This window comes from Petaurus breviceps, unplaced genomic scaffold, assembly GCF_028583685.1.
Source record: "Petaurus breviceps papuanus isolate PSGF00001 unplaced genomic scaffold, PetGlider_PUasm1.0 91023, whole genome shotgun sequence".
Taxonomy (NCBI): domain Eukaryota; kingdom Metazoa; phylum Chordata; class Mammalia; order Diprotodontia; family Petauridae; genus Petaurus; species Petaurus breviceps.
In genome coordinates this window covers 3,248,928-3,275,280 of record NW_027187398.1, presented here as the reverse complement: position 1 = coordinate 3,275,280, position 26,353 = coordinate 3,248,928, and the positions used below count along the sequence as shown (strand labels likewise).

General features: G+C 37.1%; 1 protein-coding gene across 15 annotated transcripts in view; it reads left to right on the top strand.

Moving 5' to 3' along the window:
• BCAS3 (BCAS3 microtubule associated cell migration factor) overlaps positions 1 to 26,353 on the top strand; it is a 795,613-nt gene that overhangs the window by 187,528 nt on the left and 581,732 nt on the right. For 14 of the 15 annotated variants that reach the window (XM_069077894.1, XM_069077893.1, XM_069077887.1 and 11 more), the window contains 2 exons: positions 2,965 to 3,048; positions 17,039 to 17,209. In XM_069077894.1, the coding sequence (XP_068933995.1) occupies positions 2,965 to 3,048; positions 17,039 to 17,209 (255 nt within the window). The remainder of the gene's footprint in view (positions 1 to 2,964; positions 3,049 to 17,038; positions 17,210 to 26,353) is intronic. The other variant, XM_069077889.1, reaches the window with a different exon arrangement.

Sequence of the window (26,353 nt, the reverse complement as noted above, 5' to 3'; positions counted from 1 at the left end):
TTTCTAACTACATTCAGTGATATATCCAAAGTTTCATCTATGGCACATAAGCTTTTGGTATTTGACCCGGTGCCCTAGTTAGAATGTTCTTGGCCATTTCCCAGTTTACTTTTCCTGAAGATACTCCTTTCTGAATTATTCTTTTCTGACTTTATTGACAAATGGCTTGCAATGCTATATAGTGACATAATGATATCTTCTGATGTTCACATCTGTAATACATTTCTGTTGAGGGCTAGAGATATATAAATAGAAGGCTATACATTGTCTTTTGGCAATTATAAATGCATCCTTATATATGCCAAATTTTGCATATACATTTTGAGGTGTTGTGCAGATAATTAAATTCTGTGTGTACAGGGAAGGGCTTGTGGACACAGTCAAAATGTGGATTCACCATTGTAGACATAATCATTCCTCACTATACACCTTGGGTTTTTTTTTGTGAGAGCTCATTCTGGGGGAGACCACAGACCCCTACTTTATTTACATTGCTGACATTGCAGCATGATCAGCTGAAAAAGAAGTTGCTACTCTGATACTGGTTCTGCTTTCCAGAAGAAGCTATTTTCAACCTGCTGAGATAGATGGCCCTGGAATTCAATGGATTCACAATAGCCAGTCCTATTCTTTCTTACAGTTGTTTCTGAGCAATTACTTGTGAATGCCATTTTGACTGGGGGGTTTCCAGTTTGAACCAAATTGCCCGTCAATCAATCAGTGAGAAGTTATTAAGCAGCTGAAATGGGTCAGCTCCTGTGTTCGGTGCTAGTGTAACTATCTTTATTTGATTTTGCATTTTCAAATAAACTTTTATTGATATATTTTTTTAAATTACCAAAATTTTTCCCCAGTATCCCTCCCAGAGAGCCTTCCCATATATCAAATAATATTTTTCAGAGGCAAAAAAGAGAATTACAATAGAAAAAAAAATCAGCCAAACTGATCCAAACATTGAAAGGGCTGAAAATCTTTGCAAAATATCAATCTTGTATTTCATTTATGCAAATTATTATTTTTTAATTTTTTCTTTATTTTTTCTTTTTATTTTTTTTCTTTATTCATTTATTTTAGAAAAAATGTCACATCTTTATTTCAGTGTAATTGTTTTCCTTTGTAATCCTAGGTAACATTTTTTTAAAAATTTGGTAGTTGTCTTTAAACTAATGCCAGTGAAGGTAATCTGAGAATTTCAACACTTTTCCAAAGCAGCTCCTTGATCTTGATTGACTTTCTGAACAACATGGGGATTGGCTTGTTTAAATTTGATGGCCTGTCACACCACCCTAGATGTGCTTTTTATAAAGTCACAGTCGGAAACTTCAGCTTGGGTTATCTTGAGAGAAAGGAACTTTGTCCTTAAAAAAAAAAAATTTAACCCCAAGCATTTAATTTTTTTATTTTTGTTTTCTAAGTTCCTGAAAGGAGAGGGAGTGGGGGGTGGGGCAGAAAAGAGTTTAACATTTCCAAAGTCATGTTTCTCCCTGGGTGGCCAGCAGGAGGCAGCAAAGAGATATAGTTGCTCTCATATTTCTCACCCCACCAGCCCAGTGATTTCTTTTAAACTTCTCTATACCAAACTTTCAGGTTAACCTTTTTGTGTGGCAATTTTTCACCAGTCACTCTCTGGTTCTAGTAAGCAGCTGTTCCTATTGAACAATTTCAAAATAGGCCCTTTGTTAAAGCTTGGTGTAACATGTTAAATTCTGTTCAATGATAAAAAGATATTTATGCCAGATTTTGCATTTTATTCAGAACTGTCATTGCTTTAAAAAAAACAACAACACAATTCCTTTTCATAATAATTGTCACATGGTAGACCATGTTTTTTGTTTGATGTCCATGATCAGGACTGACACCCTACAGGTTCACTGTTATTTAATGCTTTCATTGGCTTTCAGGATCATAAGTTTAGAGCTGGAAGAAAGCTTAGAGCTTTTCATCCACCCCCATTATTTACAGAATAAGAAACTGAGAAGGCAAGCAACTTGCCAGAAGTTACGCAAGGTCCTCCTAGGATGCATACCCAGGTCCTGTGATTCAAAGCCTTCCAGTCTTTCCTTTGTGTTTCCTGGATAAATTTTCTTTTCAGGACAAAATAATGAAGGATTCATAATATAATCAAATACATGTAATAATAAGTTCAGTTCTTATTAGATGATTTGGGGCAAAGGCCATTTTCATATGTTAATTAAATTTATCCAAGGGTTTATTTTTTGGTTTTTTTTTGTTATCTTTTTTACCCTGTTGGGGGAGTTGGTTTGTTTTTGTTCGCTTCTTCCTCCCTGTAAAATAACAATTTGAGTTATTTGCATCAAGAGAACCCTTTGACATTTTTAATTACCTACTCATTCAAAGCAAGAAGTACTTTGTACTGACTTAGAAAATCACTAAGAGAGTTAAATATATATATATATATGGCATGAATAAGCAGAGTAAAGCATGTTGCAGGTATCTATCTTTATCTCTGTCCCTTTCTTGTTCTCATTTAGTACCAAAGCACAATTGGAAATGGGCGTATGGAAAATTCTTTGCCATTCAAAAAAAACTTACTTGGGGTAGTTAAAAGAAAAAGAAAACTAGCTTTATCCAAATTCCTAGAATGTCAAATATTTAATGTTACAAAGACACGGCTAAAGCCTTTGATTATATTTATTTAAATTTATTTGTGGTGAAGCTGCCAGACCCCAAATCCTACCATTTCAAAGTTTATGAATTCTTAGGGAATACTCATCTTGTAATTGAAAACCAGAGTTGAGAATGCAGCTGTCTGGGTGGTACCCAGGAGATGATTTTTAAAAAGCTGAAGTGTCTCAGCAGGACTTTTAAAATTTTTTGTCTGAAAAATTGTCTCCCCACACCTGAACACAAATTAACATGTATGTATGGTAAGTAGGCCCCATGTTAATAGGCTGTGAAGTTGTAGGTTTTAATAGTGGTAATTTGCTTGCTGTGTTCTTCTAGCTGATCCGGTGCCATCAGTCCCGTGGTGGAGCCTGTGGAGACAACATTCAGTCTTACACTGCCACAGTCATTAGTGCTGCCAAAGTGAGTATCTCTACTGCCCCTGTGAGAGGTGATCATGTGGGAGAGATGCTCAGGTTTCTCTGCTGGACTCTGTTGAGGCTGCCTTTTTTTCTTCTCTTTCTCAAACGAAAGAAGAACTGAAGAAATCAGGCAGAATTGGCCCCTCATAAGAATTGCTGATTAAATGATGTGATACTTGATGCCTCTATGTTCTCAAGTGCACTTTGTTTTCTCTAGTACCAATTGCATTATTTGTTTTTATCATCTGTTTCTTTCAGCTGATATAACTTTTGAAGGAAGCATTATATTTCCAAAGTAGTGATGCTTTTTCATTTCTTTTGTCTGTGGTTTCCATGAGTCTACTAGCTACATGACAACATCCCTTTGCGTCTTTGAAAATTTCTGGGTGTTCTTGATGTGAAAGAAAGAACATCCTTTGGGAAAACTTTAGCCAACCCACTAGAGTATCCAAAGGGTCTTTCATATCAAATAGCCTTTTTAGCCTAGCATTTATCAAATGAGTTCTTTCTGCTGGGGGGAAAAAAAAGGAAGGAAAAAGAAAGTGAATTTGTATATAGACTAGCCAAATTCGTGCTCATTTCATTATTTTCTTATAACTGCCATCCTTTTGATTTGTGAAGGATACAATCAAACCCTTCTAATAATAGGGACTAAAATGTGAATCGGCATGACAGCATGTAATAGAAAGCAAAAATATATGGAAGAAAACAGCAGTTTAAAACAGCCCACAGAAAAGAAAACAGAAGAAACGTAAAACATATTCCAGCTTGAAATGAAAACACTTTTAAGACTGATCAGAAATACTTAACTGAGGCATTTTTGAGTTTGTCTTGTGGGTTATTGAGAAAAAAGCTTCCCATTTTTAGGTCATTGAAGTCCATTTTTAGCATTCTACAATCAAGACTTTTCAAGCCTTTTTAAAAGATGAATCCTTCCAATCTTCCCCTCTCTCAGACCTCCCTCAGACCCCATGAGAAAATAAGGCAACTTATTGTTATTGGCCAAATAAGTAATAGATTCACTTATTGATTCTGATTATATATCACACTCACAGGGTCACAGATTTAGAAGGAAACTTAGAGACCATCTAGTTGCACCCACTTCCCTTTCCAATTTTACAGCGAGGAACTGGGCCCAGTGAGGCTGTGAATTTCACAAGATCCAGGTCCTCTGACTCCAGACCCTGTGCTCTTTATACTATACCATCTTCATCACAGGCATTAGACTTTTCTCTTTTTCCAGCTGCTTTGCATATGTTTTTCAGGAATGCCCTTTATGGTGTGAGTCTGAATGCTGTCACCTGTAGCATGGAAGATAGTTTTTCCTTTCTTTCTTGACAGAAATATTTAGATTTTTTTTTGCAAATGGAGAGTGGGATTGAATAGCTGACCAGCTCCTGTAAATCTGTTTTCTGTGGACATGCTTGAGTGAAGACAGACACAATATGTTTCTGAAAAGAGCAAACTGAAGCGTGTGTGTGTGTGTGAGAAACTTTGCAAACTGTGAAGCAACAGGAAGAAAGATGCTCTGTACAGGGCTTGAGACCTAACTCAGAGCCACACAAATATGTCAGGTCCACTGTGGTTATCCTTAGACCAGGTTCTCCAGCTGTTGGATCACAATTAATTCCCCTCCTCCCCCCTGACCTGGTTAGTTTCTGTACAGCAACACTAGTGTGGGGGAGACTGGGAGCAATATAACTTTAGCTCATACCTTTTAAATAACTTTAAAGGTCTCTTGTGTTTGTTTGGCCAGTTGGTGCTCAAACCTGTGGAGTTCTTTCTTATTCAATCCAGTGTGAACTCCTTCGAAAATTCCCTACAGGAGAAAATGATTTCATTTTAAATAATTGGACCCACCTAGTTGCTTCCCTAAGACTAATTTGCCCATGTGCTATTGATATGTCACCATTGTCTCTAGATTTGGGCACATAAAACTTGCCCTTAAATAATAAAGCTTCTTTCCCTAGCATTACAGGGACTGTGACTTAGACTTGTGATAGACAGCTATCAAGCTTGTATAGGAATTATTAGAAAGTTGAAGTGATGTGATTCTTTTAAATGGATGCTTCCCCCTAGATCTCTGATCTGTGGTAATTTATTGAAAGCTTTCCTTTGAGGTGTGTTAGATATCTGAAGTGCAATTCAGTTCCAAGAGAATAAGTTTTATTTTTTATTTATTTTTTTTAAAGCAATCGGGGTTAAGTAACTTGCTCAATGTTACACGGCCAGTTATTTCTGGGTGTGGTGCTGAGTATCTGAGCCCAGATTTGATCCAGGTCATCCTGACACTGGAGCCGGTGCTCTTACTCGCTGAGCCACCTGGCTGCGCCTAAGCAATTGGGGTTAAGTAACTTGCTCAAGGTTACACGGCCAGGTGTTTCTGGGTGGGTGCTAAGTGTCTGAGCCTGGGATTCGATCTCCAGGTCTTCTCAACACCGGAGCCAGTGCTCTTACTCGCTGTGCTACCTGGCCGCCCCATAAGTTTTAATTTTATTGGCTTTGTAAGATGGTACAAGGCACAAATACTTTGTTGCTAGGTGGCACCAAATAAAAATAACTTCTTATTAGTGCACATACATTTAAAATATTTTTTGACCTTTGACTTTCATTATGGAACATATATCTTGCTCATACTCAGACTTTCACAGACCCATGCCTTAGTAACGTCTTATCAGCATAAAGCAATTTGAGATTCATACTCTTTAGATTTTATTTAGATTCATAATCTTTAGATCATTAGAGGTATTCAATATCCTTAAAGTCTATGCTTTTTAAAAAATTCTGTACTCTATTGATATATATTTATTTTTATTTTTCCTTTCAGAAGTAGACTTCTTTCTAGTTCCTGTCTTTTCATCAGATGTAAGAGGTCACCTGCTGTGTTAGTATACTTTAATTTTGCATCTTGGTTATGTTTTCTAGTTAAAAGACAGAATAGACTACTGTATTATCAGAAGGATAGGTATATTTTCATAGCTCTTTTCACTTGGCTCCAAGTAGGTTTGATTTGATGGAATTTCTTTTATACAAAAATCTAATGATACCTTAGCTATTATAGCCAGTAGAGTGTAGAGATTGTCTATTAAGGGCAAATTTATTTTTTAAATTATCAAAGTAGACTCTTTAAAATCTTTAGTATTCATTATTACCCCTGATATTTTTTCTTGGCACGATCTGCACTCCCTCTGTTAAGTGTTTAATGCTGTATGTGAAAGCATAGGTACATTAGGAAATGCTTAGTTTCATGTTCCAATTTGATCATATTCTTGATCATATGGGAGTTCAAGGTGAAACTTAGATCTTTAAATCTTAGATTTGTCTTTCTACACCAGAGAAATTTCATCTTATATAATACATTGTGCATTGTTCTTAAATAGGAAACAAGAAGTAACTCTCTCTGCTAAAGTCCTTACAAATTCCCTCTAGTAATCCAAGTTCAAGAACTCAGAATTATGTTTCCTTTTTTTTTTACATTTATCTTATACTTGGAATTGCTTATCTAGTCTTATTAATTCTTTCTTTCTAATGTTTCTAAAGACTGTTTCTTCATTTTCAGTCTCATTGCCCCTATTGTTTATCAGGCCTTTCTTCATTTTGAAACCATGTGAGAAATTTGGAATAATGGGAAAAAGACTGAACATGGAGTCAGGAGATATTGGCTCTTCTTTGTTTTTCCTTCTCTCCTCTTAAACCTTTCCCCCATCAAATCATTTGCCAAATCCTGCTGATTTTACATTAGTATCTCTCCTCTGTTTTGTTATCATGCTCCTTGAGAAGACTATCTACAGTAGGTGCCTCCCACTTACTTTCCTCTCTCTTCTTAAATCTTTGCAGTCTGACTTCTGAACTCATCATTCAAACTTCTCTCTTTAAAGTCATCTCTTAAATGCCAAATCTGCAGGTCTTTTCTCAGTCTTCATCCACCTTGACCTCTCTGTAGCCTTTAACTCTGCCAGTTGGTCTCTGTCTTCCCCTTGATAATCTCTTCCCTCTAGGTTTTCATGACACTACTTTCTACTGGATCTCTTTCTACCTATCTTCCCACTCCTTTTTAGTTTCTTTTGCTTGATATTCATCTTGATCACATCTGATAACCTTCTATGTCAGACAGGACTCTGTCCAGGGATGTATTTCTTCTCCCTCTAAACTACTTCAGTTGTTAATCTCATTGCCTCCCATGGATTTAGTTATCATCCCTGTGCTGATGATTTTCAGATTTCCTTATCCAGCTCTGCACTTTCTGTTCACCTCCAGTCTCATATTTCCACGTTAGAACATGTTGGACTGGATAACCTGTAGACATCTCAAACTCAGCATGTTCAAAACTGATATTATCTTTCAATCAAAATCAATATCTTTCCACCCCAAAACCTTCCCCTCTTCTTAAATTATGTATTGTTATTGAGGGTATTAACATCTTTCTCTTCTTATAGGTTCATAGCCTAGCTGTCATCCTCAACTCTTCACTCTCTCCTATAGCCCATTTTCAATATATTGTCAAGGCCTATCAATTTTACCTTTGTATAGCTCTGTCATTCTCCCTCTCTTTCCTATGACATGCCACACATGGCGCTGTCATCATGTCACGCCTGGAGTGTTGCAAGAATCTGCTGGTTTGTGTCCCTGCCTTAAGTGTCTACCCACTCTAGGTTTTCCTGCACTCAGCTGTGAAAGTGATCTTTCTAAAGAGCAGGTCTGACCATGTTGGTCTCCCTCTTCCCCACCTTATTCTCCCATTTATTTAGTAAATTTCAATAGCTCCTTTTCCCTTCCAGGATTAGTTATAAATTCTCCAACTTTTAAAGCCCTTTATATCCTTGCCTCTACCATTCACCTTTGTAGTGTTCTTATACATTAAATTTCCCCCTCCCCCCACCCACACCAGACTTGTGATTCAATGACATAGACCTCCTTGTTGTTCCTTGGATAAGACACTCCCATTTCTTGACTCCAGATATTTTTACTATCTGCTCCAAGTTTGGAATGCTCTTCCTCCTCAGTTCCCTCCTGGCTTTCCTTGCTTCCTTCAAGTCCCAACTAGAACCTCATCATCTATGGGAAGCCTTTTTTCTGTCCCCCTTGATTCTTGTACCTTTCCTGAGTTGATTATTTCCACTTTATTCTATATATGTGTTGTTTATGTTGTTTGTATGTTGCCTATGAGCAACTTGATAGGAGAAACTTTTTTTTTGCTCTCTCTAAAAGAGGGACCAAGAATTCCTCTGCCTCTGTGCCTTGTGCCTTCCGTCTTTTGCTGGTGCAGTGAATTCCCTGACAGAAGGGGACCAGGCTGGGCATTTTCCATTTGTCCCAAAGGACTTGCACCAAAATAAAGATTGCCATCTCTGTCAACAAAAGGCAGCTTGTGTCTCCTAATCTGGGGATAACCTCAGGTGTAAAGAGGAGCAGCTTACCCTTTGACCCCAGACTTTCCATCTCTTGCTGCACTTGCCCTTTGACGGAAGAGGAAGAGGAAGATTGGTTGGGAATGGGACTTCTTTCTCCTGCTGTTCAGGTTTGACCTCCATTGTCTGCTGTGCCCCTTTCCTTCCTAATCTTCATCCTTCAAAGGGAAGAGGAGTAGTGAAGCAAGGTTTCTCATCTGACCATCTGACCTTGTCCCTCCCATCTCATGCTACATTTGCCTCCAGCCTGATCTATAACCCTCCTTTGGGAAGAGTGGCACCCTCTACTCAATGATGAGCATTATTATACCTGATCATATTTTTCACCTCCTAGTGATTCTAAACCCCTGTTGATCATCCTCAGACTTTACTCCTCACCCCCCCCCCGTTACCCAATTCTTTATTTTCTTTACCTCCTTCCCCACCAAAGTTTCAACAAAATACCCCCAGCCCTTCCACTATGCCCTGTATAATGCCTCTTTCATAGACAACATATTTCCCTTCATCCTAAATTTTTTCTTCTCCCACTCCTTTTATGTTTTTGTTATTACTGAAACCTTTTTCTCCCCTGATGACACAGTCTCTCTGGTCACCCTTTCCAGTACTGACTATGCTTTCACTTGTTCCCTTCATTTCACTGGGGAGTTGGAATGCTTCTTGTTCCCCACTGCCACTTCTGTGTTCTCTCCCCACCTAAATCATTCAGTAACCCCTCCTCCTCTGAAGTTCATGCTATTCTTCTTGGCAATCAAAATCCTGATAGTTGTTGCATATAAGCCCCCAGGTGACTTCCTTTCCTACTTTAATGAGTTTGAGATCTAGCTCACAATTTTTCTTTCTCCTGCAACTATTACCTTCTTTCTGAGAGACTTCAGTATACATATTGACTCTCCTTCAAACATCCTAACCTCTCAGTTCCTCAGCCTACTAACTTCTCATGACCTACTTCTCCACCCCACTTCAGACACACACAAAGATGGTCTTACTCTTGATCTTGCCATCACTCACAAATGTATGACCTCTATGTTTAAGAATTCTAAAATCCCCTTATTTGACCAGATGTTTTTCACCCCTCTCTCTGCTTTCCCTTACAAAACACTACTCTTCTTATATACCATGACCTTTAATACCTTGACCTCTCAGTTCTCTCCTAGGTCATCTCTCCTTCACTAATCACTCTTTCCTCTATCTTGAATCTGAATCAGTTGAATCTTACACTGTCCTCCTTTCTTGATTCTTCTAGCCCCTTTACTAGATCACCAACTCTGTCAAAGCTTTCCTTGTTCCAGTTCATCCTCCATTCAGTCAGAGGTTATCTTCAAGTACAGGTGTGAGAACATCACCCCCCTACTCAATAGACTCTAGAGGATGGACTTCTTGTGTCTGACTTGACCTGACTATCACTGTGTCTAGGTGGTATAGGGGTCATTTGTTTCTCAACTGTTACTTCATCTGTAACATTAAACAACAAAGGGACTGTCCTTGGAATTATTTCTTTTTTTCATTTGTACAGACATATTCCTTGAGATATCAGAGACTCAGATCCTTCTCTGACCCTTTGATTGGAACCCTTACTCATTTTTTTCTCATCTGAATCATTGTCATCTGAGTTATTAACTAACACAGGCAGTCTCTCTGCAATTGGTGAAATGTCTTAGATTCTGTTTGGTCGACTCCTTAAATCTTCCTTAATTTTGTCTTAATAATTCCCTAATATACAGTATATGATTGTGATGATTACTGACCACTCTTTATAGCTATTTTTTTAATTATCCCATCTTTCAGCTACTTTCCATGGGATGATTTTCCTCTCTCCCTGAATACCAGCATTACTTAGTTGAACTTATACCTTGCTGAAGATATGGACACTGAACCTGACCACTATTTTCTAGCCTCTCAGAGTTGTGAGTCTCAAGGTCTCCATTTTTTGACACCCCTAAAATACATTTCAGTTTGCTAATTTTGCTCTTGCTTCTAAATCAGAAGATTTGAGAAGAGGGAAGCAGGAAGCCTTTGGTATCATTCTTGGTACATATACATACAGACATACATTTAAAATGTCACATGTTGACCTGATTGATCTTTTTGCTCAAACCTCAATGTCCTCAGCATGCTCAGGAGGGGCCTCTTCAAATTTGTAAGGTATGCAGTGAGACTTATTTATTTGTGACCAGGGCAGGTCTTCCTTAAGTAGTTTGCTTTCAAAGTCTCTGCTTTGTCAGGGATGTCAGGAAAATAGTTTACCTACTCCCTCCTAACACCTGACGTCATTTTCTAATTCCTGTGAATATTTTGTCAATTGTTCTTTCACCACAATATACTATATATGTTTTTCTGTCCCCTTTCAGAGATGAAAATTCTATACACACAAGCTAATATTTTGTGTTGATACTTATGGACATAAATTATTTCCAGAACTGGGGCTTTGTGCTATAGCAGGCTTTTCTTCTTGATACACTTGAGTATGGTGATTACTTCTTGCTTGATCTGGGTTTTTGTGTGTACCTCTACCTCTTGCAGTTAGATTTTTCCTCCCTCCCTTCTGCTCTCTAATCTTTGAACTTGTAAGGATATTGACAACCCTCTCTGGAATTTCAGGACAGCATGATAGGCAACTTTAGAACTTCTAGACTTGCGATGTCCTAATTTGATCACTCCTGTGTATACAGGTAGTCTGTACTGGTCATTGCTGTTCATCACATTTATGGTCTATGTCAAAGGTAGCATTGAGGCCCTAGGTTCTCTACCCCTGGTCTATGCTATGCATTTCTGACCCACCTGGAGCTTTCATAAGGGAGTTCCCTGCTCTTTCTGCTTTTGTATTCAAAACATTAAAGGCTCTGGTGCTCTGCAGAGATATTGGCTTGTTTTCCAGAGCTTAAGTGTGGTTTTGCTGGCAGCCCATTTTTGTTGCTTTTGGGCTTCTTGCTTATTTTTTTGTTTATTTCTGGAGTGTAAGAAGTTACTGTAGTTGCTCATTGGATTTCTCAATTATTATAAGATCTGCTGTAATCTTTAGGTTTTTGCTGGCATCTGGGTGTTGGAATTCAGCCACCTGTCTCAGTTCACAAGCCACCAGGGACAGAAACTCCTTCTTTTTATCTTTATGGGGAATTTAAAAAATTAAAATAAGCTTTGCTGCTTCTTGTTCTAAATCTGTATCTGAATCAGAAATAAATAGAAATTAATTTATACAAAAATAATTTTTCATCTTTTTAAGAATAAAGCCCATTTCTGATTGGGCTGAAAATGTTAAAGGGGACAGACAGTATAGGTAGGGGTTCATTTATCCTGACCATATTTTCCCTTTCTTCTTTATCAACAAGAAACTAATTGTGATTTATTTGTATAGATTTTGTTCCTCTCTTGTTTACATCTTCATTTTTTCTTGTTTTCAAGATTTTAAATGGATGGAATTTCACTCATTCTTTCTTCCTTGCCTTTCCTTTGAAGTACCTACTGAAAAATTCAGTTCCACAAACTTCCAGTTGGGGCTTCTTATCTGTGCTATATCATAGTAGACATTGGGGTTTCAAATATGTCTGTGATACAGACGTTACTTTTAAGCAAGGATGAGAATGATGTAACAGAACAGGGAATGGAATAGATATAAACATGATATGTAACAAAATTGTAAGACATCTGATGAGTGAAAGCTCATGGGGATTTGGAGATTCATGAAGAAAGGTCCTTTTGATTTGAATGTTAGATGAAAGAAGGACTTTACTAGATGGAAATAAGGCTAGTTCCTTCTAGTTTTGGAGAATGCATTGAACATGGGATAGGCAGTGGCAGATTGAGAATGGGGGGGAATGTTTCATTTTGGCTCAAATATAACATATGTGAACTACCGTGTTTCCCGATAATAAGATACTGTCTTATTAATTTTTTTGGACAGAAAAACACCAGAGGGCTTATTTTTAGGGGAGGGCTTATTTTAATGAACATTGACAACAATTTTAATAAACAGGTAAATGTGAACAAAAAAATGTACCTTTATTCAATAATGAATTCAATAAAGAACAGGATGACGCACTCACTGCTGCAGCTCTGATTGGATGCAGCTCGGAGTGTGGCGTGCATTTCACGGGGGGGGAAGGTGCATACAGAGGGTACCATAATGTAGCGTGTAGTGCAGGGGATCACCTTCACTACAGTAGCAATCTCAATAGGGCTTATTTTCGGGGGAGGGCTTATTTTAGAGGAATCTTACACAGTAAGGGGAGGGCTTATTTTTGGGATAGGTCTTATTATCGGGGAAACATGGTAGATTCTTATGAATTGCAATCTTGGCAACTCACTTTATGTTGGAAGGTGCACTAGTGTTACTGAGACCCAAACCAGTGTAGGAAACAACTGTTTGCATGTGCAAAGGTACATTAGTGTTGCTGAAATCTGAACCTGGCTTGAGTGCCTGCTGTTTGGTTAGTGTATAGAATATTAGGAAGGCAAGAAATAAATAATGAAGCTGGACATGGGACCACATGTGGAGAGCTTTAGAACCTGAGCAGAGAGTCAATACGGAGTCACTGGAGTTATGTGTGGGCAATAACAAAATCAATTATGTGCCTAAAGGAGTTATTTTGACAGTTATGTTAAGGATGAACTTGGGAGGGGAGAGTCTGAAGGAGATCAATTAGGAGGTCTTCACAAAAACCCAGGTGAGGGGTGACATGGTTTTGTGCTAAAGCTATCAGAAGAGAAAAGAGGTGGGATGCAAGAGATGTACAAGCAAGAAATGGCAAGATTTGGTTACCAATTGTATATGTGCAGTGACTGATAGAAGGGAGCAAAGATCATACTGAGATTATGAACCTGGGAGACTGAAAGGCTATTGATGCTCTTTCCAGAATTAGAGAAGTTTTAGAAGAGGTGAGTGTTTGGGACCATGGTGGGGTGAGAAATAAGTCTATGGAAATATATTTGCAACTCTTTGGGAAAAAGTTCCTACTTAAGAAGTGTGTACACTGATTTGGGAGGTTGTCAGTTTAGGAGGTAAATTTTTTCCCCTTTCATTTTCTAAGTAGTTTATAAAATTACTTTCCTTTGTATTTTTCAGATAATTTCTTGAATTTTTGTTATTAGTTGGCTTATATTAAGAGAAACAACACAATTTGGCCTCTTAATTTCCATACCCCGAATAAAAGATACATTTTTGCTTTTTCTTTGATCTGGGCAGTCTTTCCCATAAAACTTTGATCTAGGTTTTCTGCTCACTTCATAACTGTCATAGTTTATTCTTTGTTTAGTGTCTTTAATGCCAAGATGGTAAACTGATTTGGCAAAAATGCATCTGTTTTCTCTTGTTACCTGACAACTTCTTAATGACAACTAACAGCTTATGTGAGACAAATGTTATTAACTCTAATGGACAGAAGGATAACTGATGTAGCATGGGAAAGGTTAAGGATGACCAGGAAAGTTGGAAAGTGTGCTTGTGGCAGGAGGGCTTAAAGACCATGACAGTGTTTCACTATTGTCATAATGGTGCCTTCTTTACCTTTCTTACTTTCCTTCTTTCTTACAGAGTTTGTTCCAGGCTTTCACAGTCTTGTCAAAGACAGATGTTGGAAAAGTGTCTCTAATATTTCTATTTAAGCTTCTCAGTTTGTGAGCTGACCTCAGTTTAATTGAATTTATCATGATCAAACTAGGTTTTTTTCTGTAAATTCTTGTGAAAACCAACTTACCCTGTTTTTATCTTATTGTCTTCTCTTATACAGACTTGGGAGAGAGGGTTTTTTTTTCTGATTGCTAGGCCTTCCCATATTTTCCATTTTTCTTTGAAAATTCACCCCTCATTAGCTTTATAAGCCAAGGAGAATTAAATGCCATCAGTTTGCTATCTGGGAGACTGAGACTGTGCAAACTGTTAAATATTTTTAGATTGTCTATTTCTTAGGTAGTGCCCTGATGTCTCTGAGTACCCACATAATACTGAAAATATACTTTACTTGATTCTAAAACACAGCCACTAACTTTCTTTAGAAGTAAGCAAGAAGACTCTTTATGGAAGAAGGCAACTTGCAATGGGAGAGCTAGTGTAGTACAGAGGGAAGAGCCCTAGGCCTTTGAGGACTCAGCTTTGGATCCTGGCTTGGTCAGTTCAGCCTGTGACTGCCCTTAGGTAAATCGGTTCCCATCTTTCTGCCTTAGTTTCTGTCTTCATAAAAAAAGGAGTTTGAACTAGATAGTCTTAAAGGTTTTTTCCAGGTCCAAATCCTATGACTAAAGACAAGTGAGTTTCTCTCATAGCTACCACCCTTTCCCCAGATAATGTTTTTACATTGTCTTCTCTAAGTTGATGAGTTGAGGAAGAGAGTATTAGGCTTGTTGTTCTTCCCAGTGGATCCTTGGAGACTATTCACTCGTGGTGAACTGAGGACAAGGGACTAGTCCCTTGTGACCACATCACTTTTTAATGATAGCAGCCTGTGAAAAGAAGGCTTACAGCCATTTATTGGCAGAGCAATACTTTGAATCAACTACAGTATTTCTTTTCTTTGAAACTACAAATGCCCCTCAAGTAGTACAAACCTTAGGCTTATGAGATGCCCTGCTCAGCCCTATTTTTCCTCCAAAGAAGGCCTGTCCGTCATGCGTATTAACCTCTCTTAGCATCTGGCACTTTGCATTGGTGCATGACTTTGCCTCTTGTGTGCTTCACTTGTTTAATTATATTCCCATTCGTTGGCATGAGAGCATGAAACAAGAAGCTCAGGGGCAAATGGGGAGGTTATACAACTAAGGACTTTAAAACCAAGAGGCATTCCTTTGATAAAGGAATGGCTCCTCCGTGTAAATGGGAGCACCTCCATTAGCATTAATGGAGTAAGTACATCAGCCAAGGCATCTCAGAGGTTAATCACGCTTCCTGGCTGGCCTTTGCCGTCAATACTGTGTGGCGCCTAATTCTGTTGCTCCTTCAGAGGCTTTCCTGACAGCACACTAACAGACTCTGTGTAAGTCATTTCTTATGAATTATTGAAACAAACGTTTGGCTGCTAATTGATGAACACTAATGTGTTTTCTAATCACTGCAGTTTGAGTTTTTAGCACTAAACAAAACAGTTACAATTGATTTGTGGCTTTTCCTGGGTTTCAGTCAGCAGCAAACTCTGCCTTTGTATTTGAATTCAGCAGACAGCTTTGCTGGTCATTTTAGTTAAGTATTTATTAGGACTCAGTATTATGGTTCTTTAGTTGTCCCCTTCCCCCCTTCCATAAATCTAAAAGACAGTTAAGGAGTGACTATCTAGCTTCCTATCCATTCTTATATGGTATGACTGATACTGGATCCATCCTAGGACAAGTGGCCTGCTTGCATATTTAACTGAATATGAATCACAAGTAGTAATAAAAATGGAATGCCTTTATAAAAGAAACTTGTTTTTTTGGGTTGACAACCGAGATGAATCCTAGCCTTTATTCTGGTTCTGAAACAATTCTGAGTCTCTTCTTAATCTTTTACAAGTTACTCCCCTTTTATATATTGTAGCTTGTTTATAAAGCATCCTGTATCCCTCTGAGTGCTCCATATGAATAAAAAGGATTCTAATTTAGTGGCTAAGATACTGCGTACGTCAAGCTTTAATTGTTTACATGTTTGCTTTAAGTGGAAAATAATCTTTGAAAATATTCCATGATATCTAACCATAATAGTATTTTAGAAACAAATTGAAGTGTTTTTCTGCTGCCATGTAGGATTGGAGCTTCAAGCCTAATTTTTTGTAATACTCCATTTACCAGTTTTTAGCATTTTAGTGGGAGATGTCATGTTCCTTGTGCCAGATCCTAGTGGTTAAGATAAAATATTTCAAAACACAGTAAATTTTAGCTACGTTGAAAAGAGCAATCTCAACTGCTTGGCAGAATTACCAATGTAATTTGACCTGATTTAACTGAAGGACAGAATTATGAGTAAAGTATTTCAACAAGAGAGTGGCATATCATGCTGTCCATGTTTTTTAAATTAGGATATTTCTTTGAAAAGTATGCATTTTAAGGAAGGAGAAGAGAATTATGTGTTTATCTATGTGTGTGTGTAAATGCACAAATGTATACTAAAATGTTTAGAACATTTACATTCACACTAAGATAACATTATATAGTGGAAGGTAGTGTGATGTTATGACAGTTGAAAAATTGCTAGATTTGGAGTCCCTGGATCTGCCAATGTCAATTCTCCCTGGGCCTCTGTTTGTAAAATTAGGTCATTAGACTAAGGGATCTTTAAGGTGCCTTTCCAACTCAAAATCTTGTGTGTGTAATATACTCTCAAGAGGAGAAAAATAATTTCTTGATTTTTAAAATTTCCTCTCTGCCTCCCCCCACCCCACCTCTATGTCAGCTGAGAGAACATTTACCAACCTTTACTTTCATATGCCCCCAATTTACTAACTCTGAAAATCATGTTAAGAGGCACTGGATCAGCCTTAATGAGATTTTTTTTTATTAAAGTCTTGAAAAAATGTAGCTAGTGGGTACTTCAAATCCATGAGAAGAAATGGTGTAGGGTGTGAATATAGTGGCCATTTGCATGGGAAATTCAAGTGTCATCCTTTTTACTTTTCATTGCTATAGACCTTGAAAACTGGACTGACAATGGTTGGGAAAGTGGTTACCCAGCTGACTGGTACACTGCCTTCGGGTGTAACTGAGGAGGATGTTGCCATCCATAGCAATACTCGCCGAAGTCCTTTGGTCCCAGGAATTATCACAGTTATTGATACAGAGACGGTTGGAGAAGGTCAGGTAAGAAGAGGCTCTGGTGCATGTGGCAAGCAGAGATTAATTTTTTTTTCTAGATTTCTACTTCTTGTAGGAATTGCCTTGCTTTTTCTTGCTTCATTGCAATGGGGAGTGTCTTTGTGTATGCCAGGTCAGCAGCATCTGCATGTTCGCTCTGCTGCCTGCGTGGTGAAGCGTCATTGAGGATCCAGCTGAGCCAACATGTATACAGCCCTTAATGCTCATTTACATGACATTTTGACAACATCGAGTGTGAACTGTCAGTTGTGCTTTCCTCACACTTGCTCAGCATTGACACTGATTTATGCTGACCAGTGGTGGTGTTGCTCTGATTACAGTTATTAATGCAGAGTGTAGCAACAAACTCTAACTGGGATTTAGAATCTTGGTGAACTGTTTGATATGGTGTAATGAAGGAGTAATTATGAGTCTGTTGTAACTTGAGTGAACTGGAATATTTGTGAAATAAATTTGAATGGACAAGGGTGGTGTTTGGCATGTTGAAAACAGCTATAAATCCTCTTTCTGGTAATCCATTTGCTTTAGGAAGAAAAAAAAGAAACCCTCTAAATGAATTTAGAAACCTTCTATCTCAGTCTCAAATTTAGAATTCTCTATAAGAAAGATGAGTAAAAAGATCCAGTGATTCAAATATTATAACTTAACTTTTTGACCTTGGAATTGGCCCTTTCTTTGTTTGCTTAGTGTTATTTTACAAATATTTTCTATTGTTTGTTGTTTACTTATTTAAAACATTGTATTGAAAACTTCTGCAAAAAAGTGCTAGAAGCTGAATTTCCCTATTTAAATATAATATAAATATAGGAGCAGAAAAAGAATTTAGAATTTCAGAATCAATGGCATGACTTTAGATCCTGTTTTGTTTTAGAAATGATAGCAGTATAAATCTACTTTTTTCAAACTTCACTAGTGTCAAGTTGGATGAGTTTAGGGATCTGAGGTATTTTTTTCCCTTCCACAATTTATAAAAACATTATTTTCTTACTTAAACAAAAAATGAAAAATCATGACTTTTTTAAGATTTCATGAAGCCTTCTTTGTATTTGTGTTTTGTAATATTTAACTGGAAACTGATTTTTAGCCCAAATTTGAAACATGAGAGAAATAATTTCATTTCTATGACAGAGATTTACAAATCACCAGGAGCAAACAGACCTTAATGTGGGATTTTTTGTTCTATGTTAGAGAATAACATTGGCTTTGCCCATGTGATATGTCCATATGATGAATAATCCCAACCATTGTTAGAAAGTTAAAATGTTTATTTCCCTTCAATTCTCAAAATATCTTAGGCTAAATACTGGGATGCAAGATGGTCATTATTTAAAAATAATATTGTCCCAGAAATAAATATATGGGTATAATTTTTGTAACCTCAATTTGCTGTATGCTTTCTAAGGTCATGGCAATTGAAAATCTTCAAGGCTTAAGTCTGATCTTATTTCATTCTTCATTTTGCAAGTAAGAGACTGAATAAATGTGCACATAATAAATGGATTTTTTCAATACAATGAAGAATTTTTATATATCAGTAATTTTAATTGAATAATTCTGCACATAAAGAAAAAAAATTCATTTTTCCTTCCCATCAGTTTGAGAATGTTTCTATCAAAATACAATATAAAATTAACTCATTGTGTGAGATAAGAGCTCAATATTGGTGGTATTAAAATTGTTTTAGCTTTATGCCATGCATATGTTCATTTCCTTCTCAGAAAATACCATTTAGAAAGTATAGGGAGCTTTAAAGTATTAGCCCAAAATATCAAATGTTCCTTGGGAAAATATGCTTTTAGTATATTGTGGTAGACATCTTGGTGAAATATGGCATATGGCAGCTGCTTAGGAGTGAGATCCTGCATTAACAAACAGTGGCACTTTGAGAAAGTTTGAACTGTAGTGTAGTGAAAAGAGAAAGACTTGAAAATTCTGAGCCAGTGGATCTGGCTGTCATATTTTATTTTAAAACAGAATAAAAATAATTTTCCTGAACTCCAAGTAACTTTGTGGTAAACCAAAATATGTTAACAAGGCTCATGTGCTTGTTTAAACTTCCTTTTAATGAAGTGTTAGCAAACTTTTCAGTTGGCCTTAATGGCTATTTATTTAGACCTGTTAATTAGCTGAAATGGATAGAAATAAACCTATACAGATGTTCCCCTTTTAAAAATTGGAATTAAATACATAAACTTTAAGTGGTTTGTGAGTTTTAAAGAAAAAATATTTGCTTTTGACCTTTGATTCTTGATTCTTAATTAATTCATCACTAGGCCACCCACATTTAGTTTCTAGTAATGACCCCTCAACACTAGGCAGTTTTGTGACTACAAATAAGTCTGTTAAACATCTAACATTTGTTGACAGAGAGATAGGTGGTCATTTAAAATTAGAAAATTTGATCTTTAATGTTTTTTGATGAAATAGAAAGGTGAAAAATGGCATATTAATTAAGTGCTCTCATATATTATCTGAAGTATAGAAGAATATAGGAAGAAAATGGAAAAAGAGTTACTCTGTCAAAGCATAGCATTTTGGCCTTTTTGTGTTTTCAAATGTGATTGGATTTTTCCCTGTTCCTTATTAACTTTTTATTACATTAAAAAGGAATTCTCTGGGATTTAGTAGAGGAGGTGGAGTTTTGAGGGCAAAGGAGGGAAGGAAAAACTGTAGACCTCTGCCTTTTTAAAGGTTTATTTCCATTTAGTCAGGAATTGATGGCAATTGAACCAAATAAAGATTCTTATCAAGAAGTAGGAGTCATAGCCATGTTAGCTCTTCAAATGCCAAAAGCTGAATGATGTTCAACACCTAAAAATTGTCCCATGTGTAATTCTCATTTAGAAGAAGGTCGTACCTTTTCATCCATGGTTAATGATATGTGTTCTAAAATATTGTTTTATTTTTATTCTATTGCCATACATTTTTGAAAGTATTTGGATAAAATTAGATCTGTGTCTACATATATTACAGAATAATTCTTTGTTTAAAAAAAGGAACAGGATTCCCTCAGAGCATAATTTTGTCTGCCTTTCTTTTATTGAAGGGAATCTGTTTTTTGTCAAGAAGACATTTTTGTCTCAGATAAATAGTTCAGTCTGAGCACAAGGCTGTTTTGAGTTTATGCTGGATTCTATTAAAAGGAGTGCAGTAGTTAATGTTGTAGATTTATCACTTTTAGCCCCTTTCCACTGATGTTTGACCTTAGCTATAATGTTTTTTTCTTCCTCATACATCTTGGGAACTGAAGCTGACAATGCATTGGTTTTTGCTGTTTAAATCCATCAAGCCTTTAATAAAGATATTTTCGTGTTTACAGTAGAGAGATATAAAATCTGATTCGTCAACTTTCTGATGCTAATCTGATTTGTTTGATTTTATGATGACGTGATTCTTCTTAAACAACTGCATTAAGGACAAAAACAATTTGATTGAATTTGTACACATTTTTATTCATATTACTTTTATGTTTTATGTAACAGTATTTCTAAATCTGGATAAATTAAATGGTATAATTTGCCATTAAGGATTGCTATAATTGCTCTTATAATTGCTTTTGACAATTGGTCAACAGTCTTGATATCTCTAAAAATGAAGAAAAACATATTTTGGGAGGATAAAAAAATGTAAGGTACTCCTTACTTGGAAAATAAATGCTGGTTTTGATAACAAGTTTAGTGATCCCCTAGGTGTTTTGTCAGTCTCTCTAGTCAGATGACAAAGACTGGCTTATCCATCTTGTATCAATTATGGTGTTCTGTTGTACTTTAATACAGTCAAGTTGATAATGCTTGCTCATTGGCTCAGTGTGCTCAGTTAAGTGGTGAGTAGAGACTTGTCTTTCGGAAAATTATATTTTGCTGTCTGGTGGTGCTGATGTCCTGGCAGTTCAGACAGGATAAGTGATTCTGTGGACCCTCCCCAAAAGAGCTTGTTGTTGTTATATGGAATTACCTCTCTTTTAGTGGTTGTGAAACCTATTGAGAGGATATTGAAAAAGCATCTCCTTCCTGTGTGACGACACACTGGCCTGCAGGAAACCCAAGCTCATCTGTATTTTCACCATCTGGCTTCATGGTTCTTATTCATATTGACATGAAATATAGCATCAAGATTACTGTGTTAAAAAGAGAAGAAAATAAAGGTCCAGTGCAAGGGCTACCAGTTCACCAGCTTTCTGTATGTCTATAGCAGTCAGCTCAGTAACATAAGGGAAATCAACAGTAATGCATACTTGGCCAACTCTGGCAGATGTAACATTTTTCTCCCTGAATTTGGCCAGCATTAGAATTTGGGAGGCTTATTAGAAAAGTGGGTTCCTAAATTCTTGTGTGGCTTCTGCCTTACCTGTTTAGTGATTTTGGTCAAGCTCTCCTCTTTCATTGTGCCTCAGTTCTGAGGCAATCAGTAAGAAGAGGCTAACAACCCCTATCTATTGCTAGAGCAGTGTAGCGTTGTTATGGCACACTGTGGTAAAGGGTTGGCTGTGTCCAGAGAACAATTTTATTTAGCGTTCACTTCTTCCTCCAAAAAAATACACCTAGCTGTGGTAAATATCAAAAAGAAAATGTACACACAAGAGGGATAAAGATGCTTGGTTATGAGGTCTGATAAGGCAAGATACATATAGTCAAAAATGCTTCTGTAACCACTGAATACCACCACAGAGAGAGAAAGGAGAAGGGTTAAAGAAGAGAAGGGAAAATCAACTTGGGTATGTCAACATGGCTGTCTGTAGTTAATTCCTGAATAAAACTGTCCAAGAGTAGTAATAATGGCATTCTTATGGCCTTAATTCTTGTAAATTAGGTCTTCTATTTTTGTTAAATTTGTTAAATTTTTAAAAATAGGTAATTTAAGGACAGTTGCAGGACTTATTTCTTACCACACACTAAACTTTGTCTTGTTCCCAAGGTTAAGAGAAGGTGTCATTTTCATAATTTTCGGGTAACATTTATTTACTTACTTCCATTGCCCTCTGTCCCTATGGTATCACAGCATCTGAATCTACACAGTACGTATTACCAGATCAAAGTTAGAAGTCCTTTAATTTTGTGCACTGTTGCCCAGCATCTACACAGGGTCATCTACACAGGCACTAAAGACAAAGATGTAATCTGTAGGAGGGTAGTACCACAGTGTGCCATAACAATGCTACACTGCTCTAGCAATAGATAGGGGTTGTTAGCCTCTTCTTACTTGAGTCTTTTATAATTAACCTCCTGGAAACTGCAGTGCTTTTTAAACCTAGTTCCTGTTAAAAAGATATTGTCAATCAACAAGTATTTTATTAAGCACTTACTATGTGTCAGGCATTGTACAAAGCACTGGGGATAGATGAAAGGCAAAAATGTGATTCCTGCCTCAAGGAGCTCATATTCTGATGGGGGAGACAACCTATATAAACAACTGTATCTGTACAGATGTATATAAAATAGATGGAAAATAGTCTCAGAAGGAAGGCACTAGCACAGTGATGGGGCCTGAAAGTGAAGTATAGAAAGATATTGGGAGCAGTGTCTTGACAAAGATGACTTTTGAGCTGATTCTTGAAATAAGTCAGAGAAACTAGCAGACAGAGGGGAAGCTAGAGAACATTCTAGGCATGGCAGACAGAAGGTGAAAAGGCAGAGATTCAGGAAGTGTAGGGTCTTGTAACAGCAAGACGGCAAGTGTTGCTTGATTGCCAAGTACGTTGAGGGAATTAAAAGTGTAAGAAGATATAGAAACACAGGTTGTCAAGTGCTTTAAATGCCAAATAGAGCATTTTATATTTGACCCTGGAGCAACTGGAGTTTCTTTAGTAGGAGGAGAAATGACCTGACCTGTACTTTGGAAAAATCACTTTGACAGCAGATTGGGGGATTAATTGAAGTGAAAAGAGACTAGAAACAGTGATACCAACCAGAAAGCTATTGCAGTGGTCTAGGTGTGAAGTAAAAAGGTCCTGTATCAGAATAGGTCAGTAGAAAGAAGGGGACATAAGAACCATTCTTTAATTGATAAGTGGTCAAAGAATAGAAATATACAGTGTTCAGAGGAAGAAATCCAAGCTATCAGTAGCTATATAAAAGTGTTTTAAATCACTAATAATTAGAGAAATGGAAATTAAAACAATTTTGAGATACCACCTCACACTCAATGGATTTGTTAAATTGATAAAAATGGAAAATGACAAATGAAGGAGGGGTTGTGGAAAAACAAGTACTTTAATGCACTGTTGGTGGAATGGTGGCCTGGTCTAGAAAACAATTTGAACTATGCCCCAAAAGCTATTAAACTTTTTATACCTTTTGACCCAGTGATGCTGCTACTTGGTTCGTGTCCCAAAGAGATCTAAAAAAAATAGAAAAAGACTTACTTAGCACCTCTATGGTAGGCATTTAATAAATGCTTATTGAATTACTGATATGTACAATAATAAGTAGCACCTCTTTTTCTGGGGGCAAAGAATTAGAAATGGAGGGAGTGACCTTTCATTGGGGGAATGACAAAACAAGTTATGGTATGTGAGGGTGATAAAATAATGTTGTTATATAAGAAATGCTATAGGAGATGGTTTTGAAAGGCTTGAGAAAACTTAAATGAACTGATGCAGAGTGAAGGGAGCAGAACTAAGCAATTTATACAATTACAACCATATTGCAAAGATATGAAAAACTTAGCAACTCTGATCAACAGTATGACCTACTATAGCTCTGGAGGACTCCTGATGAAACATGCTGTCTACCTTGACATAGAAAACTGATGTAGTCAAAGAATAGATTGGATAATCTTTTTTCTTCCTCCGTCTTTCCCTCCCTCTCTCCCTCCCTTCCTTCCTTTCTCCCTCTCTCCCTTTCTTCCTTCATCCCTCCTTCCCTTCCTTCCTTTTTTCTTTTTCTTGATATGAAAATTTGTTTTGCATGATCATGCATATTTGTAATAGGTTTTATTTTCTTTATCACTGGGTAGGAGTAGGGAGTAAAGGAGAAAGTGTAAGAGAGTTTAGAACTGAAAATAAAACAAAATTAAGTAAAAAAAGGAAAAAAGAAGAAAGAGACATATATGAGAGATGGTGTGAAGTGATAAGACTTGGTACTAGATTGATTATGAATGATGAGTTCAAGAAAAGAGTTCACAGGAGACCTTAGCAGTTAATGTTGAAGTCAAGCATGCTGGAGTGGTTTGCCATTTCCTTCTCCAGCTCTTTTTACAGATGAGGAAACTGAGGCAAACAGGGATAAGTGACTTGCACAGGGTCACACAAATGTCTGAAGCCAAATTTGAACTCAAGTCTTCCTGACTCTAGGGTTGCCACTCCATCTGCTGTGCCTCCTAGCTGCCCATTAGATTAAATTTAGCTACACATAATTTCTTGTTATCAAATCACAGCTTGTTAGAGCTACACTGGCTTTTAAGCAATGATTGTCTTCCTAAATTTTGTAGATGAGGAAAATGAGACTCTACAAGAGAAAATGGCTTTTCCAAGGCAATACATCTACTTAGTAATATAGCTGGGACTAGGAGCCAGGTTTCCTGCCTGTCAGATTCTTTCTACTTCAACATGAAAGACATGCCACACACACAGACACACACACATATACACACACATACATGCATGTATTTATATATGTATATATGTTTATATATAGTGACATTGCTTTCATTTCTAAATATATCTTTACTCCCTCCTTTCCCTGGAAAGCCCTGCCTTGTAATAATAATAATAGCATTTCAACAAAAGTAACTCACATATCAACTGAGTCTGATTCAGTCTTCTTCACCCATAGTCATTGTAATGAGAAAATGTACTTCCATCATGTTTCTTAAGTTGGTAGTAACCAGCCAAACCACACATGTGTAGGGTCTGTGATTTTAGCTGGTCTGTAGAAATCCTAGGCAGTTAGTTGCCTGATGCATATAGAAAATTTGCAACTTGCAGAATCCGAGTCCAGTTCTCTTTCTACCACAACACTACATACTAATAAATCAGCTTTTGGAATTGTATGTATTTATGTGTGCATGTAAAGATAATGAAAGAAAGAGCTTGTCTTCATTCTGAATTTTTTTTCAGTTTTCAAATGCCTTATTAACTTCTGATTTACATCATTAATTTCTGCCAGATTTTGAGTTACGAATTTTCTCCCCGTTTTTCCCCTACCCACCACCCCAGCATAGCAGTCCCACAGGATATCCCCTCCTCCAATCTGCTCTCTCCCATATCTTCTCCCATACCCCCTTAGACTTTTCCAGTAGGGCATGGTGGATCTCTATGCCATAGTGTCTGTATATCTTCTTTCCCAGTTACATGTAAGATAGTATTAATAATAGTATATATGTATATATAATTTTAAACATTTGATTTTAAAACTTTGAATTCCAGATTAATTCCCTTCCTCCCTTGTCATCCACCCTTACTGGGAAGATAAGCAGTTCAGTATAGATTGTACATGTGTAGCTAATGCAAAACATTAACATAGTAGATATATTGTAAAAGACTGACTATATTTCCTTCCCTCCTATCCGACCACCCACTTGTTATCCCGTCCCTTTTCAAAAGTGAGTGCTTCTAAGTTCCCTCCCCCCCAGCCTGCCCTCCCTTCCATCATGCCCCCTCTCATGCCCTTTCCCCTTACTCTCCTATAGGGTGAGATACTCTATTTGGTGTGTTATGTCATTCCCTCCCCGAGCCAAATTCAGTGAGAATAAAGTTGACCCATTCCCTTTTGCCTTCCTATTCTTCCCCTCTATTGTAACCCTTTACCCTTGCCTCTTCTTTATGAGATAGTTTACCGCATTATGTCTCTCTCCATCTTCTCTCATTATATTCCTCTCTCACCTCTTGATTTCCCCTTTTAAGTATCATTCCCTTCCTATTAAATTGGTCCTGTGCCCTCTATCTATGTATACCTGTAAGCATATATACACACATTCACACATGTATTCATATGCCTGTATACCCTCCAATATAGACATATATATACACACACACCGTGTTTCCCCGATAATAAGACCTATCCCGAAAATAAGCCCTCCCCTTACTGTGTAAGATTCCTCTAAAATAAGCCCTCCCCCCAAAATAAGCCCTATTGAGATTGCTACTGTAGTGAAGGTGATCCCCTGCGCTACACGCTACATTACGGTACC